The sequence below is a fragment of the Cherax quadricarinatus genome, chromosome 53 (genome assembly GCF_038502225.1).
Source record: "Cherax quadricarinatus isolate ZL_2023a chromosome 53, ASM3850222v1, whole genome shotgun sequence".
Classification (NCBI taxonomy): Eukaryota; Metazoa; Arthropoda; class Malacostraca; order Decapoda; family Parastacidae; genus Cherax; species Cherax quadricarinatus.
Genome location: NC_091344.1, coordinates 10,579,875 through 10,597,537, shown reverse-complemented (window position 1 = coordinate 10,597,537; position 17,663 = coordinate 10,579,875). Strand labels below are relative to the sequence as shown.

The window sequence follows — 17,663 nt, the reverse complement described above, 5'->3', positions numbered from 1 at the left end:
AAACAAGAAAGTCAGTGCGTCATTGAGGACTGTCTGTCTTATTTCCATTGGGATCCTTAAAACTTGTCCTCCAGTCGACTAACACCCGTGTACCTACTTGCTTGCTAGGTGAACGGGACAGTAGGTGTAAGGAAACACGTCCAGTGTTTCCACTATTGCCGGAGATCGAATCACGGACACTGTGTGAGGCGAAAGCGTTGCTTACCAGGCAACCACGAATATATTTAGGGTGCAGGTTTACAAGACATTCTCCATCTCTCGCTGGGTTCATGGCTCCTTAGTGCCCTTTCAGAAGGTTCCTTTATGCAGGTGACCCAAGAAATCACAGCTATCCTATCATTCCTCGGATCAAGCCTCTTTATTTTCCATTCCACGGACGCTGTGACCCCCAATGGGTTTAATTTAATTATGATGCTTAGGTATTGAATGCTTTGGTTCTCGTCGCATCCACAAGGACAAAGACAAACTGTACTTATGTTAGTGGAAAGATAAATAGCCCCAGGAATGTTATGTAAAAAGACACATGTGCAACTAATGCGACATTTTACTGTGGTAACGTTTTGCTCTCCAGGAGCTTTGTCATCCCGTTATGTAATGGCTTGACAAAGCCCCTGGAGAGCGAAACGTTGCCACAATAAAAATGTCGCATTAACTGCACATGTGTCCTTTTACCTAACATATTGTAGGTTATTTTACCAACATTATTACAATCCCCCGAACATTATGGTGCGTAGATGTTCTTAGCTAATACTGAACATTTGGATTTGTCCGGGTTGATAATTCAGAGAGTGGAATTGCGTCACCCTCGAGGGATCTGAGAAATACATGATGACTACCAAAGAGTCGCCGAGCATCCATAAATACTGAAACATAAGTTAGATTTTCTTCATATTTTTAACCCGGAGAGTTAGCCATCCAGGATAACTCAATAAAGTCCGCGCGTCACATCTAGTATCACTCTTGATTCTGTACTCCAGGTAGAGTTAAAAATAATTATATGCACTCTGATGATCTCTGTGCGTTACCATATTTCATAAAAATCACAACTAGGTCTTCTGCACTTCCCTTACTCTGTCAATACAATGTCAAAAGAATGGCACAACAGTTGTGGTATAGCGGTCAATCTCTGCCCCATAGAGTGGGTAGCGGATGCTCCAATCAGTTTCAGCTGGTCACCCCGATGTGCCTTCCCCCGTGAGTATAACTAACTTAAAATTCTATAAAACCTCCATTTGCCATTGTTATTGTATTTACCTATTTGTAATTACATGTATAAAATTATTTAAAATTGTCTTTTTGTCACACTGGGAAAAATAAGTGATGTTGCAGGGCATATATAGGAGGAATTCCGATCCCGTTAAGTGCTAGAAGTTAAGTAAGGGTATAACCTATTTCAAGAAGAGATAGGTTATCTTCGCGTGATAGGTCACCCTGCTTGGGAAATACCCTTGTTTTGTAGGATCAGTCGACGATAATGAAAAAGGCTGACTCAGTACTGTACATCACCAGAAATTGTTGAAAATGGTGAAAAATACCGACAAGTTAATTAAAGATTTAAGACTTATGTTTATTTCATCTTCATTTCATTACTACTGCTCTCTCTGTATTTAACTGAAGAAGCCTACTATGTAGGCGAAACGTTTCATCAATGAAGATACCCAACTGTTGCATATATGTCTTAATCATCATCAACCAGAAACCATAATTAAATAATGTTTTATGTATTTTTTTAAAATGCTGCATACATTCTCTGTCGCACTCTTAGACTTGTAGGTTTACACGTCCGTCAAGGAAACACGACATAAAAGAAAAAAAATATCTGATATATTTCAACTTTTAATGTAATAAGTATGGCACAGATGTGTCGAATTAACAATAAACAACATTTCATCCCTAAGCCAGCAAGGATAATAAAAATATAAAAGTGAATGGTGTTTGATACTAGGTTATTGAAGGAGACTTCTAATTGTATTGAGGGAGGTGCGTATTGTGTTAGAGGTGCGTATTGTGTTGGGGAGGTGCGTATTGTGTTGGAGAAGTGCGTATTGCATTGGGGAGGTGCGTATTGTGTTGGAGAGGGGCGTATTGTATTGGGGAGGTGCGTATTGTGTTAGAGGTGCGTATTGTGTTGGGGAGGTGCGTATTGTGTTGAAGAAGTGCGTATTGCATTGGGGAGGTGCGTATTGTGTTGGAGAGGGGCGTATTGTATTGGGGAGGTGCGTATATAAATATATATATATATATATATATATATATATATATATATATATATATATATATATATATATATATATATATATATATATATACATATAATATGTGACTTCTGTGTTAAAGCGGTGCGTACTGTGAAAAGGAGGTGTATTGCAGCTGCGTATAGTGTTAGGGAGATTAGTATTGTTCTGGATGGTGCGAATAATGTTAAGGAAGGTTCGTATATATTAGATCATCGGCTGTGGAAGTGGGCATTTAAGCATACTGGGGTGGAGAAGGTTTGTAAGGTGCTGGAGGAGGGTAGGAGGGATTGTGTGCTGGGTACTGGGCTTCTCCCTCGTAGGTGACCACAGCCTCCAGACCATCGCCGTTGTCCACGTAGTTGACGGTCTGCTTGCGGCCGTCAGGGAGGTCCACTGAGTAGCTGCCCTCGGTCTTGTAGCCGTCGCGGACCTCAGAGTGACCGAAGTTAGAGCCTGAGTAGCCATCCTTAACACCGTAGTTGTAGGTGTACTGGGGAGGAACCTGTAAAATGCCAGGGAATTATTAAAATGATAATCCTCTACGTCTACTGAGAAGGAACCTGTAAAAAAAACTGAGAATTATTAATGAGCCTCTACGAAGAAGCCAATAAAATCCCTAGCAATTATTAAATAACAATTTTCTTCATACTGATGCCAGAATCAATGAAGAACAGGTTAAAATAAGGATCTCTTGATCCAAGAACAGCTACACACATTACAACCACATTATATCCTTTCAGGTAACAGTGCCCATAAGTTCTGTGAAGATATCTAAAGTATATAGGCGAATCTAACTCCGCAGATAGATTCAGAAATGTTTCCTCACTTTCCACGTGATCTCTCGTATTTTTTTTAATGTTTTTTTTTCTGCAGAGGATCTGGAAGTGTTTCCATTACATTAGCTCTGTAACTAGAGCAAATTTCTATACACAATACAAACATTTATTCATTACTTAGCACGTATCAGATGAACCAGTAAAAATGTAGCAATTATCTCCGTTTAGAAGAGTGTGTCCTGTTTGTGTGTTGATCAGAGCTAGAGGAATGTATGACATGAGATACATGTGGTATTTATACTGACTCCTTGATGCGTGTGTATACTCATGAGGAATCGGCCATCTTACAAATAAGAAATCGAATATACATCATTGATCATCACGATACAGTGTCACTCAGACTCGTCCATCGCTTTACATATGTAACGGAACTAAACCGGGCACCGTAATAAGAAAGGCGTATTAGGAAAGACATGATTACGACGTATACTCCGAGAATTCAACAGAACTTCGAAGGAAGGGTCTGGAGACAAGGGAGCATTGATGGATGAACAAACACGCGCATCAATTTGAGCAGTGCGAAATATAATGTACACAAATACTTACGTCTGGATAGGTTTCGACAGGGGCATGGTAGCTTGGAGGAGGGTACTGTGCTGGGCCTGGATATGACGGAGGGAGCTCACCCAACACAACCGCAGCGCAGTAGGCGATAACAAGGACAGCTAACTGCAACGTAAAGAAAACTATACGATCAAGAAAGCGATTGCCTTAATCAACACTGCAACACAAAATGAATCAAAGGCACACAAAAAGAGTAAGTATTATTTAGCGACGTTTCCCCAGCGATGGAGGCTTTGTCAAATATTTGACGAAACTCTACAGCGGGTGGAAAGTTATTCAATAAAAGGCTTACTCTGCTTATGAGTCTCTGATTCACCATTTGTCAACTTTAGCCATTTACTACCCACTGCAACATAAACCGAACCAATGTGAAGTTTGACTGGATCGCAGCTCAGATATGTCAGGGATAACTCGAGCAGCAGATGGAACTGTAGGCAATGTTTACCTTGGGCGACATGGCTGGTTACTGGTGCTGACAGGCGGGTGGTTGCTATATTTATACTCATCACCGGCGACTTTCTATTACTGCGGGGAAATGTCCAGTTTCCACGCTTTCCTCTCAGCTCCCTCAATCCCTCCATGTCTCCTCTCTTAGAAGCGTGGGAGAGAGAAGGTGAAGTACTTGAACGTCGGTAAATTATGAGTCGCTATTCTCTTTCTCATAATACTTTTCAATTTTGGTTAACAGGGTACGCATTAGTCTCAGAGCTGGATAGGCAGAGAGTTTTACTGGAAATTACTTAAGAACGTAAATAACGAGGCAGCACTCCTTTGTGTATGTGTAATTTTATGTTGTAGTGTGTGTGTACATTTGTCACAGCGTAAGTTTAAGAGAGAGAGAGAGAGAGAGAGAGAGAGAGAGAGAGAGAGAGAGAGAGAGAGAGAGAGAGAGAGACAGAGAGAGAGAGAGAAAGAGACAGAGAGAGAGAGAGAAAGAGAGACAGAGAGAGAGAGAGAGAGAGAGATAGAGAGAGCGTGTGTGTGTGTACTCAACTAGTTGTGGTTGCAGGGGTCGAATCTCAGTTCCTGGCCCCGTCTCTTCACTGGCCGCTACTCGGTAGCGTGTGTGTGTGTGTTCACCTAATTGTACTCACCTAATTGTGGATGCAGGAGTCGAGACACAGCTCCTGGCCCCGCCTCTTCACTGATCGCTACTTCACTGATGTGTGTGTGTGTGTGTGTGTGTGTGTGTGTGTGTGTGTGAACTCACCTAATTGTACTCACCTAATTGTGTTGCAGGGGTCGAGACTCAGCTCCTGGCCCCGCCTCTTCACTGATTGCTACTAGGTCCTCTCTCTCTCTGCTTCCTGAGCTTTATCATACCTCTTCTTAAAACTATGTGTGGTTCCTGCCTTCACTACTTCACTTGCTAGGCTATTCCACTTCCTGACGACTCTATGACTGAAGAAATACTTCCTAACGTCCCTGTGACTCGTCTGAGTCTTCAGCTTCCAGTTGTGACCCCTTGTTCCTGTGTCTACTCTCTAGAACATCCTATCTCTGTCCACCTTGTCTATTCCCCGCAATATCTTGTATGTCGTTATCATGTCTCCCCTGACCCTTCTGTCCTCCAGTGTCGTCAGTCCGATTTCCCTCAACCTTTCCTCGTACGACATTCCCCTGAGCTCTGGGACTAGCCTTGTTGCAAACCTTTGCACTTTCTCTAACTTCTTGACGTGCTTGACCAGGTGTGGGTTCCAGACTGGTGCTGCATACTCCAGTATGGGCCTAACATACACAGTGTACAGTGTCTTGAACGATTCCTTATTAAGGTATCGGAACGCTATTCTCAGGTTTGCCAGGCGCCCGTATGCTGCAGCAGTTATTTGGTTGATGTGTGCCTCCGGTGACGTGCTCGGTGTTATGGTCACCCCGAGGTCTTTCTCCCTGAGTGAGGTCTGTAGTCTTTGTCCACCTAGCCTATACTCTGTCTGCGGTCTTCTTTGCCCCTCCCCAATCTTCATGACTTTGCATTTGGCAGGATTGAATTCGAGAAGCCAGTTTCTGGACCACATGTCCAGAGTGTCCAGGTCTCTTTGCAGTCCTGCCTCATCCTCATCCGATTTAATTCTTCTCATCAACTTCACATCATCTGCGAATAGGGACACTTCAGAGTCTATTCCTTCCATCATGTCGTTCACATATATCAAAAATAGCACTGGTCCTAGAACTGACCCCTGTGGGACCCCGCTCGTCACAGGCACCCACTGTGATACCTCTTCATGTACCATGACTCGTTGCTGCCCCCCTGTCAGGTATTCCCTTATCCATTGCAGTGCCCTCCCTGTTACATGCACCTGATCCTCCAGCTTCTGCACTAATCTCTTGTGGGCAACTGTGTCAAAGGCCTTCCTGCAGTCTAGGAAAACGCAACCAACCCACCCCTCTCTCTCATGTCTTACTTCTGTTACCTTGTCATAAAACTCCAGGAGGTTTGTGATACAAGATTTGCCTTCCATGAACCCATGCTGGTTTTCATTTATAATCTTGTTCCGTTCCAGGTGTTCGACCACTCTCCTCCTGATAATCTTCTCCATGACTTTGCACACAATACATGTCAGAGACACAGGTCTGTAGTTTAGCGCCTCGTTTCTGTTTCCTTTCTTAAATATGGGGACTACATTTGCTGTCTTCCATTTCTCAGGTAGTTGCCCAGTTTCAAGGGATGTGTTGAAGATTGTGGTTAGAGGCACGCACAGCATCTCTGCTCCTTTTTTAAGGACCCATGGGGAGATGTTGTCCGGTCCCATCGCCTTTGAGGTATCAAGGTCACTTAGCAGCTTCTTCACCTCCTCCTCGGTTGTTCGTATGTCATCCAACACTTGTTGGTATATTCCCTCTTGATGTTCCCTTCTGTGCTGCCTTCCCACAGCCCTTCCTGTCTCTACTGTAAACACTTCCTTAAATCTCCTGTTTATCTCCTCACATACCTCCTGATCATTTCTGGTGAGTTCTCCCCCTTCTGTCCTTAATCTGATCACCTGGTCTTTGACTGTTGTCTTCCTCCTGATGTGGCTATACAACAGTTTCGGGTCAGTCTTGATTTTCGATGCTATGTCCTTTTCATACTGTTGGTGGGCCTCCCTCCTTACCTGTGCGTACTCGTTCCTGGCTCTGTGACTGATCTCCCTATTTTCGTGTGTTCTCTGCCTTCTGTACTTTTTCCATTCTCTATTGCACTTTGTTTTTGCCTCCTTACACCGTCGGGTAAACCAGGGGCTCGTTCTGGTCTTCCCGTTGTTTCTGTTGCCCTTGGGAATAAACCTTTCCACTGCCTCCTTGCATTTTGTTGTTACATATTCCATCATTTCGTTTACTGGCTTTCCTGCCAGTTCTCTGTCCCACGGGACCTCCCGCAGGAAGTTCCTCAACCCTATGTAGTCCCCTCTTTTATAGTCAGGCTTTTCCCATTCAACTCCTGTTACTCTCTCCACTTGCAGCTCTACTATATATTCAAAGCACGGAACCACGTGGTCGCTAGCTCCTAGGGGACTCTCATATGTGATGTCCTCAATGTCTGAACTGCCCAGGGTAAACACAAGGTCCAATCTTGCTGGTTCATCCTCCCCTCTCACTCTGGTAGAGTCCATAACATGTTGGTGCATGAGGTTTTCCAGCACCACGTCCAACATCTTGGCTCTCCGTGTTTCGGGACCCCCCATGTGGCTCCAGGTTTTCCCAGTCAATCTCCCTGTGGTTGAAATCCCCCATAACCAGCAACTTTGCTCTGCTGGAGTGAGCTTTTCTTGCCACCTCATCAAGTGTGTCCACCATTGCTCTGTTGCTCTCTTCATATTCCTCTCTTGGCCTCCTGCAGTTCTGTGGTGGATTATACATCACTGCATTGACCACCTTGTGTTCCCCAGACTGAAGTGTACCTGCTATGTAGTCTCTTTCTCCCGTCTCATCTATGCCTTCCATTTTCTCGAATTTCCATCTGTTTTTTACGAGCAGAGCAACCCCACCTCCCCCTCTGCCCCTTCTATCTTTCCTCATGATCTGGTATCCTGGTGGGAAGATTGCATCTGTTAATGTCTCCGTGAATTTTGTTTCTGTAACTGCTATGATGTCTGGGGACTTCTCATTGATTCTTTCTTGCCATTCCTCATGTTTATTCGTTAATCCATCTGCATTTGTGTACCAAACCTTCAACTTCTGTTCTAATACTGTAACTGTGGTGCGGAGGGTGGGAACAGAGGGATCGGTGTGTGATGGTTGGTTTGGATTGTTCAGTTGCCTTGGGGGTGTCGTGGCTGGGGTCCTTCTTCATGTGTTTCTGGGGGGTGTGCTTGTCCTTCCACTTGTTCCTGGGTTATTCTGCTCTCCTGTGTGTGTGTGTGTGTGTGTGTGTGTGTGTGTGTGTGTGTGTGTGTGTGTGTGTGTGTGTGTGTGTGTGTGTGTGTGTGTGTGTGTGTGTGTGTGTGTATGCGTGTGTGTGTGTGTGTGTGTATGTGTGTGTGTGTTTGTGTGTTTGTGTGTGTGTGTGTTTGTGTGTGTGTGTGTTTGTGTGTGGTACTTCAGGCTTCACATGTAGTCTCTTTCCTTGCAGGTCTAGTCACCAAACACTGATATTTATATATCACTTAACCATTCAACATGTCGCTTCCCATATAACTTAATGCTGCCATCACCAGCATATTACTCTTTATCCTTCCAGACACACATTTACAAGCTAATTGACGAAGCCAGTCACCTTACACATAGGAAGTTGGCATCAAAATGGGTACCTGGGTGCTAGTCGACTGGTGTGGGTCGCATCCTGGGACAAAACTGACCTAATTTGCCCGAAATGCTCTGCATAACAAGCGGCTTTCTATATAGCAGTATGTCATTGATGTCAGCTAGTCCTGTATACCTTGCACATGTACTTGTAGCAAATAAAGATATTATTATTATATAATCCATCCCACACCTGGTGGCCTGGTGGTTAACGCTCTCGCTTCACACGGTGAGGGCCTGGGGTCGATTCCCAGCCAGAGTAGAAACATTGGACGTGTTTCTTTCCACCTGTTGTCTATGTTCCCCATCAGCAAAATGGGTACCTGGGTGTTAGTCGACTGGTGTGGGTCGCATCCTGGGACACTGACCTAAGGAGGCCTGGTCACAGACCGGGCCGCGGGGGCGTTGACCCCCGGAACTCTCTCCAGATAAACTCCAGATAAACACCAGGGATGGAATGGCCATCCACTAGTACAACACCGACCCTCCATCGGGAGCCAACGACGGGTCATCAGTGAAGTAATACCTATGTCTGTACAGTGTTCCAAACGTTCTCCGTTCTTCTCTTACTGGACTGAAGTCACTGGCTGGTGAAACGTTTCCTCAGTAAAGATTCCAAAATGTTGCATACTAAGTATTTAATTCTTTAGTTTGTAGGTTTTTTATACCATTTGCATCACAGTGTTCTTTACAAATGTAAAAACATGATCTCCCAAGAACACGTTCCTTTATGACTAAACTTATCAGAATTAATTTTGCAAAATCTACTTCCTTCAGGGTCAGTCAGTACTGTTACTATGTTCCACTGGCGTCCTCACATGGTTCTCACAACATATATATAAGATGTTGTTCGGGTTTTTAACCTGGAGGGTTAGCCACCCATGATATCCCAATTAAATCAGTGAATCATTGGGGGCTGTTTGTCGTATTTCCAGTGGGGTCCTCAGTCTTGTCTCCTAGCATGCGACTTACAAGTACCTACTTACCGATAGGTGAACAGGGGCAAGAAAACATGTCCAGTGCTACTTCCCTGCCGGGGACCGATCCTGGATCCTCAGCGTGTGAGCTGAGAATGGTACCACATCAAAAGTTTCCCAGGCTAGTTGATTTTGGGATTTCATCACCTGAACTAACTTGACCTAGCAGCTGCTAAGACACAGATTCGTGACTCCACTGGACGTAACAGCTCAAAGAATGTTTTGTTTAGACTCAAAGGATTAATATGAAAAGACTTATATTCTAAATTATTTAATAAGGATTAAAATCGAATCCCAGAACACTGTGTGTGTGTGTGTGTGTGTGCACATCTTCGTGACTCCTGTTTGCTTACTTTCCCCCTCATTGACCTTGGGTGAGGTGATGTCAGGCACAACATGTGAACTCTTGACCCCTACCTTCCTTCCATCATTGAACCCCTCCTTCCCTCCCTCCCTCCCTCCCTCCCTCCCTCCCTCCCTCCCTCCCTCCCCCCCTCCCTCCCTCTCACCCTCTAAGCTTGTCAGTTTTTTTTTTTATCTCTTCGACTGTCAAGTTTTTACTTTCCTCAAATATTTATTGTGCTTTAGAGCAACAAGTTCAGTATTTCTTGACAAAGATTGTTAGCAAGAAATTCATGTGTTATGAATCTTAGTCAACTGTCTAAAATCACCTGTGTGTAAATAAGTCAATTGTCTAAATTTCATGAATAACGATACTACGTTTCAAGAAACTGATCCATCTTAGAGAAATATTACCAAGTCATCATATTATTTACAGTAAGTCGAACCGTCATGGAGAATTGTTATAAGTCATTGTTATGTGAGGTGCTAGTCATAGTATGTTATGTGAGGTGAGAATCATAATATATTATGTGAGGTACATGTCATAGTATTATGTGAGGTGCAAGACATAGTATTGTTCTTGTGAGGTGGAAGTCAAAGTATTGTTAGATACATAGTATATTAAAAGTCATGTTATGGGACACAGTGAATCAAGAATCTTCTATACATAACATCCTTCCCAACAAGAGCAGGACATAGAATAATATTGATGAATCCCTAGAACAGGGCTGGAGAACCTGTTTTTTGAAAGCGTGTGCCCAAAATATGCATAAATTTTGGAAAAATTAATGTTCGTGCCTATAAAATTATTTATTTACTTATTTATTTTATATATTATAATATCTTTATGTACTATTGCCTCCAGTTTTCATAAAAAAAATATTCTCATATACAATCGTTATGCCTTTATACAAATATTTATATTCAGAGGCCGTTTCACTGTGTTAAGTACACCTGCATATCTGCTCGTAAATATCTAATCAACCGTTCATATGGCAGCATCTCCATGCCTAAAAGCAGGCAATGAATAAGGAGAAAAGTAATGAGAGATTTGATTGCAGATGATAGTGAAGGAATATGGAGGAAATAAATGTGATCGTATAGTATTTTGGGGTGAACTTGACGGATGGTTCTATGAGAGATGAGGTGAACCTAAGAACTGAGAAGACACATATGCAACAGTTACGTATCTTTATTTCGAAACGTTTAGTATACACAGTAGGCTTCTTCAGTCTATTACTGAAGAGTTAGCAGAAGCAGTGAAGATGTGAAGACGATGCAATAAGTCCATCACCCTTGAAGACGTAGTTTTGAGGTGATCAGTCCCTCAGTCTGGAGAAGAACTCTGCTCCATAGTCTGGAGCATTGTTCTGGAGCAACAGGCTTACTGTAAGTTATTTCATCAAATTCTTGCCACATTCTCTGAATTTCAAAAAAGATTCTGGAATGCTTAACAGCTCTCAAAGGGACGAAATCATTTACAAACAGTATCTCTCATTTCACAGCAGGATTAGAACCTGAACGCTATGCATCAAAGTACGCAGTACTTTATCCACAAAACCAAATCTAATAATGGTATGGGCGCCTAGCACCACTGCCTCCATCACCAGCACCACTACCGTCACCACTACCATCACTGCTACCATCATCATCAGAACCACTACCATCACTGATGCCATCATCACCAGCACCACTGCTATCAATGCTACCGTCATCAAGAGCACCACAACCATCACTGCCACAAGAACTAACAACACTACTACTACTACTACTACTAATAATAATAATAATAGGTGTGACAGCAGTTCTGCTATCACACCTATAATTTTTAACCATGTATATGAAATTAAAGCAAAAAAAATATTTCTGAATTACAATCCCCAATTAATGAGAATAAAAATCACATAGCAATATTAAAATTATTTTTAACTCCTTATACATAATAATTTTTAAGAGGAACACCCTAAAAAGACTTTCGGGGCCCCTCACCCTCAGAAAAAAAAAAAATTTGCCGGGGGGGAAAAATTTAGGTTCCCCCTAAAGCTGTTAATTTCCTCCAAAATTTTCAAGTATTTTTTTTTAAAAGACAAAATACATTCCCAAACATTAAAAAAATCAACAGAAAGTAAAAAACATTACTCAGAGCTCATCTCGTCTTCGCCCCAGCCCCCCCTCGGTGGGCGCGTCCCCGAATCTGCAGGCTTTCCTCTTGAAACACTGAGTCTCTAAAAGAGAAGCGGGTCCCCCTGGGTCCTTGGTTTCTATGATGATTTTTCCCTAGCTCTTTGAGAACTTTGGACATTTCTTTTTTGGGGGGTCCCCACCCTATTGGAATAAATTATAGAGAGGAAGGTCTTCTTTTTTCCCGGTTTTCCTGGGGTCTCCTGGGGCGAACCCCACCCTTCCACTCAGGTATGGAAAGTAGTTCTGCCTTCCCAAAGGTGTGCCCCACAATCTCTCCATCCTTCCCAGGGTGCGTGGTGTCCTACTTTTTTTGATTTATAGCCCTTTGGCCGGGTTCCGTTGGTGGGCAACGGGCTGTGGGGGCTTCTTTTTATTATATCATTGATCCTCATGTCTGTCTTCCCTCTGTTGCCGGACCATGAAGCCCTTTTGATTGCTTCGCCCCCGAAATCACCTATGTTCGGTGAGGATGGGGCGGCTGGGAAAAAAAACAAACCCCGAATGGCCTGGGGGTGGAGGGGTCCCCGGGGAGGGGGGAAAACAACAGAAATCCCCAAATTTGGGTGCCTTCACTGCCGGGAAAAGGGACTTTTTCTTTCTAACTTTGGGAAGCATTGTGTTGGGTTTTTTCCAGTCTTTTGTCCATGGGACTGTTTGTGCTTTTTGGGGAGGCGCTGGTCTCTGGGGGGGGTCTCTGAGGTGCCCCACCAATCGCGTTTAAAAACCTGGGTCTTGAGCTCCTACCCATCTCTCAAGCGTTGGGATTCTTTTGACTAATGCACGACCCAAAAAACGGCAGGAAAAAAACCATCGTTGTTTTCACTTCCCCCCAGCCCCGGGGGGTTTGACCCAACCATTCTAGTGACAGGTTCATCCTTCTTAAAGTTGATCCCCAAAGGGGGCGTCATATTCATCAGTGGGGGGTTTTGTAAAAAGGGTCACCCTAAAAAATAATGAGTCTTGGCATAAAAAGACACCTTGGAGGATCGGTCATGGGCATAAAAGTTGCTTATTCTCCCCCCATTCTCATCAGGTTTAAATTTTCCTGGGACGGTGATAGTTATTCAAACCCCCGAGGCTTTGGCGGGGAAAGTTGAGACTGGGGGGTTCTTCCGCATTGATTTTTCCTGGTTTGTGTGATGATTTCCCGGGGGGGGTTGAGGATGAGTAAAAGTCTTCTCCTGTTTTTTCCCGTTTGGGCCCCCACAGGGACTCTTCAGTACCTAAATCCCCATCCGGGTCCAAATTTTAAAAAGCCACTGCAAAAGGCTGGGTTTTCTCTTTTCCCAGCAAAAGAAATGGAGCAGTGGGTCCCTGTAACACCCCCTTGATTAATTTCTGTTCTCAAAAAAAAAGGGTGAGGGTTTCTTGCCAGCTAATTGAAGGGGAAGGCTGGGAACAGGCGGGCAGATGGCAAAATGCATCTCTTTTCCCACCCCATTAAAGCTTTTCCCAAAATCAAGTTTGAATAGGGCCCTTGTCTTCGGGTAGGCCCCTGATGTGGGTTGCGGAGCTCCCCATTTCCTCCCTTGAGAGCCCCCAAAGCCCAGTTGGTGGTGGGTAGTGCAGCCGGCGAAAGTTTCTCACTGCTGCTTTTTGCAAGGGCGGGGAAAATGTTTTCCCAAACCCAATGGTCAATTCCCCATCCCTCTTCCCCAAAGCACTGTGGGCTCCAAAAAAAAAGGTTTAATTTCTTCGTTCGGAGGAATTGTTTACGAAAATTTTAACTCGTGAGAAAGGTATGCAGATCACCAGTCTGGTTTCCTCTCTTTGAGGGGGCTGAGGTCAATTCCCGTGTAACCTCCTGGATCCTGGGAAATAACCAATCCCAAAGACTTCATTTTAAAAATTTAAATTTTTAGTATGGGTCTTCCCCAGGGGTTTTCGTTTTGGCTATGGTGTCCCCGGTTGGTCTTGTCTCTTAGTGTTTGGGCCGTGGTCTCCTCCTTGGGGGCTGTGTTTTTTTATTCATTGCTCAAACCCTTTCCTTCCAATTTTTGCTAACCTTGCGAAATTTTCTCTTTTTGTGGACTTTTTTTGGGTCTACCTCTTTGATTCCCGATAATGGGGCAGAGGCCCGTTATCCTTCTTGTGTGGCACTGGTCTGACTGGTTAGCATTTCCTCTCTTTGGAACCAAGACGAAAATTGCTGAAAAAATGGTTGCGCCTGCCCCGTGGTGCCCTCCCCGGGCTTCTAAATTGGTGGAACCTCCTTCCCCCTTAAGAGGTCTGAATTTCCCTGCTGCAAAGGGCAGGCCCTTTGGGGATTGGGGATTGTCGCTGCGTGGTTTTTAATGCCAACAGAAGGTTATCCAAAGGGGCGAGTTGCCCTTGGGGTTCATCTGCCTGTGGAGGCTGTGGGTGCTCTGCTGGGGCAAAGTGATCCCCCACCCTTGTTGCACAGATCCCCCTCATTTTGGTCTCAAAAATCTCCACACCCTGAGTGCCTCTTCTTTCATTGTTGGGTGCTTTTCCCGCTTTGTCCTTTTCCATCATCTGCCAAACCCCAAAATTGGGAAAAACCAAAAACTGAAAAGGGAAAAAAGGGGCATCCAAACCCCCCTGGTTCATGGTGGTGGTGGAGGAGAGAGGATCTCCGTCCTTGTGTTGGGCGGTGGGAAAAGGGGAGTGGAAGGGTTTTGATGAGGCAGTGGGCACTCATTCCTCCCAGGACAATCATATCACCACAGTTTAATATTTTTATAAAAATAATATATATATATGTATATATATATATATATATATTATATATATATATATAATATATATATATATATATATATAAATATATATATATATATATATATATATATTAATTTTATATAATATATATATATAATATATATATATATAATATATATAATTTATATTATATATTATATATATATATATTATTATATTTTATATATATTATATTTATATATATATATATTATATAATTTTATCTATATATATATTATATATTTTTAAATTTTATAAGGGTCACCTCTGGGTGAAAATTTGGGACCCCTTTGGGAAGTGGATAAAATTCAGGAAAAAAATATTTGGGTTTCTTCAAAAACCATTAATTCATTCCCACACCCCTTTTAAATTTTTTTTTTCCCAAGAATATTTTTTTACTAAATGGCCGAAGATTTAGAGATACATTGTTGAAAAAAAAATTTGGGATATATATATATATATATATATATATATATATATATATAATTTATATATATATATATATATATTTTTTTTAACATTTTTACGTGTGTATCAGTTAAAGGCAAAAAACTCATCCCGCTCCTCAGACTGGGGCCAAAATGCAGCATTACCTGAAAAGGGGTAGGGGAAAAAAACTGGGCCCCGGATTAATTTTCCGTGGTCTTTTAACTCCGGGGAAATTGGTGCCCCTTTCCCCCCTGACCCCGGGGTCTTATTGGGGAAAAACTTAAGTACAAATTTCCTTTTTCTAGACTTTTGGGACTCCTAAAAATGGCGCTCCCTCCTTCCTCCCCGGTGTTTGGAAAAATATCAAAAGGTAGATGCCCTGTATGTCCCCCCACCTGCCCCCCTCTGTCCCGGCTTGAAAGGGGTATCCCTCCCGGACGCTTCTGGCTGCCATCAGATCTGCAAATTGGGGGGGCTCCCGCCTTGGGCATCCAGCTGTTTGACTCTGATTGTTATTAACCTCCTCTGTCTTTCAATCTCCCCCGATTTGGCACAAGACCTTCGAATCGGGCTGCCTTCACTGCCACAAAAACCTGTGTTCGCGAGAAAGGGCGGCGCACAAACTGGACGCTAAGGTATTGGGCCAGTGTGGTGAGAATGTTAATGCACTGCGTACCTTGTTCCAAGGTTCGTAGGTTCGAGTCTCCTTCAGCCAGAGATCAGTGTTTGTGTATATTTCCTCTGCTCTTGCGAATTCTTTGCATACCAGGAAATAATCAGTGCTGTGCGAAGAATCCTCCCAGAAGTCTCAACTACAACTCAGTCCAACAGTACCCTCTTGGGGGCACCGCTGGGTCATCAGGCCATCGACACTGTCCTCAGGGACAAATTGAATGAGTACTAGGAGAACTAGTAATAGGCAAAATGAGGTGGATATTGGAAAGCCAGTGGCACTAATTGACAAGGACAGTAATAAGTTTAGTGGAATAACAGAAAGGAGCAGGAAGGGTAAAGAGAGTGGAGGGTCATTAAAAATTTATTACACAAATAGTCGCAGTGCTAGGAATAAGATGGACGAGCTGAGACTAGTTGCTAGTGCAGGTAACATAGATGTATTTGCCATTACTGAGACGTGGTTTAATTCAAAAAGTCGGGACATGCCTGCAGAATGTCACATTCAGGGTTTTAAATTGTTCCAAGTAGATAGAAGTATCGGGAAGGGGGGTGGGGTGGCATTGTATGTCCGAGATCGCTTGAACTGTTGCATAAAAACGGGTATTAAGTCTGAAGTAACACATACAGAGTCTGTTTGGATAGAATTTTCAGAGGGGCATGAAAAATTAATTTTAGGTGTGATATACCGTCCCCCAAATTTAGATAGGGACCAAGGGAGACTACTATGGGAGGAAATTGTTAGGGCCACAAGGCACGATAATGTAGTAATTCTAGGAGACTTTAACTTTAGTCATATTGATTGGAATTTCTTGACTGGGAATTTAGAATCATACGATTTCTTAGAAGTAGTTCAGGATTGTTTTTTGAAGCAGTTTGTGACAGAACCTACAAGGGGAAATAACCTGCTTGACTTAGTTCTGGCAAACAATGAATCCCTTGTTAATAATTTAGAAGTTTCAGAGGAACTGGGTGCTAGCGACCACAAATCAATTACATTTAGAATTGAATGGAAGTATGATAGTAGGGATAACTCAGTAACAGTCCCAGATTTTCGCTTAGCAGATTACGATGGGCTTAGAGAACACTTATCATCTGTTGACTGGGGTAACGAAGAGAGCTATCAATATGACAGTTTTCTGAACACAATACATGCTGCTCAAAGAACGTTTATCCCTTATAAGGAAATTAGATCAAATAGAAATGACCCAAAATGGATGAATAATAGGCTGAAATATCTACTAGGGCATAAGAAAGGAATTTATAGGCGTATGAAAAGAGGCGAGGGTCACCTTATGAATCATTATATTGACATTAAGAGGGACATTAAAAAGGGGATAAGAAAAGCTAAAAGGGACTATGAAATTAAAGTTGCTAGGGATTCTAAAACTAACCCAAAAAGTTTTTTCCAGGTATATAGAACAAAAGTCAGAGATAAGATAGGTCCCCTTAAAAATAACTATGGGCATCTTACTGACAAAGAGAATGAAATGTGCTCGATTTTAAATAATTATTTTCTCTCGGTTTTTACACAGGAAGACACTAATAATATTCCAGTAATTAATTTTTATAGTGGATCAGAAAAAGATAAATTATGTAACATCACAGTCACTAGTGAAATGGTTGTGAAGCAGATAGACCGACTGAAGCAAAATAAGTCGCCGGGTCCTGATGAGGTTTTTTCAAGGGTTCTTAAGGAATGCAAAATGGAAGTCTGTGAACCATTAACTAATATTTTTAATTTATCTCTTCAAACAGGTGTAGTGTCTGATATGTGGAAGATGGCTAATGTGATTCCTATTTTTAAAACAGGGGACAAGTCGTTACCGTCAAATTACCGCCCAATAAGCCTGACCTCAATTGTAGGCAAGCTGCTAGAGTCAATTATAGCTGAGATTATAAGAAGCCATCTCGATAAGCATAGCTTGATTAATGATACTCAGCATGGATTCACAAGAGGCCGGTCTTGTCTAACTAATTTA

At 42.7% G+C, this 17,663-nt stretch overlaps 1 protein-coding gene across 1 annotated transcript; it reads right to left on the bottom strand.

Annotated features, from left to right (window-relative positions):
• Positions 1-2,303: 2,303 nt before the first annotated feature.
• Positions 2,304-4,111, bottom strand: LOC138854255 (larval cuticle protein A2B-like). The gene is made up of 3 exons (XM_070096306.1): positions 4,083-4,111; positions 3,620-3,742; positions 2,304-2,739 (listed from the first exon to the last, which is right to left on the bottom strand). The coding sequence occupies exons 1-3, from the start codon at positions 4,092-4,094 to the stop codon at positions 2,470-2,472; spliced, it is 405 nt and encodes a 134-aa protein (XP_069952407.1). The 5' UTR covers positions 4,095-4,111; the 3' UTR covers positions 2,304-2,469.
• Positions 4,112-17,663: the final 13,552 nt, after the last annotated feature.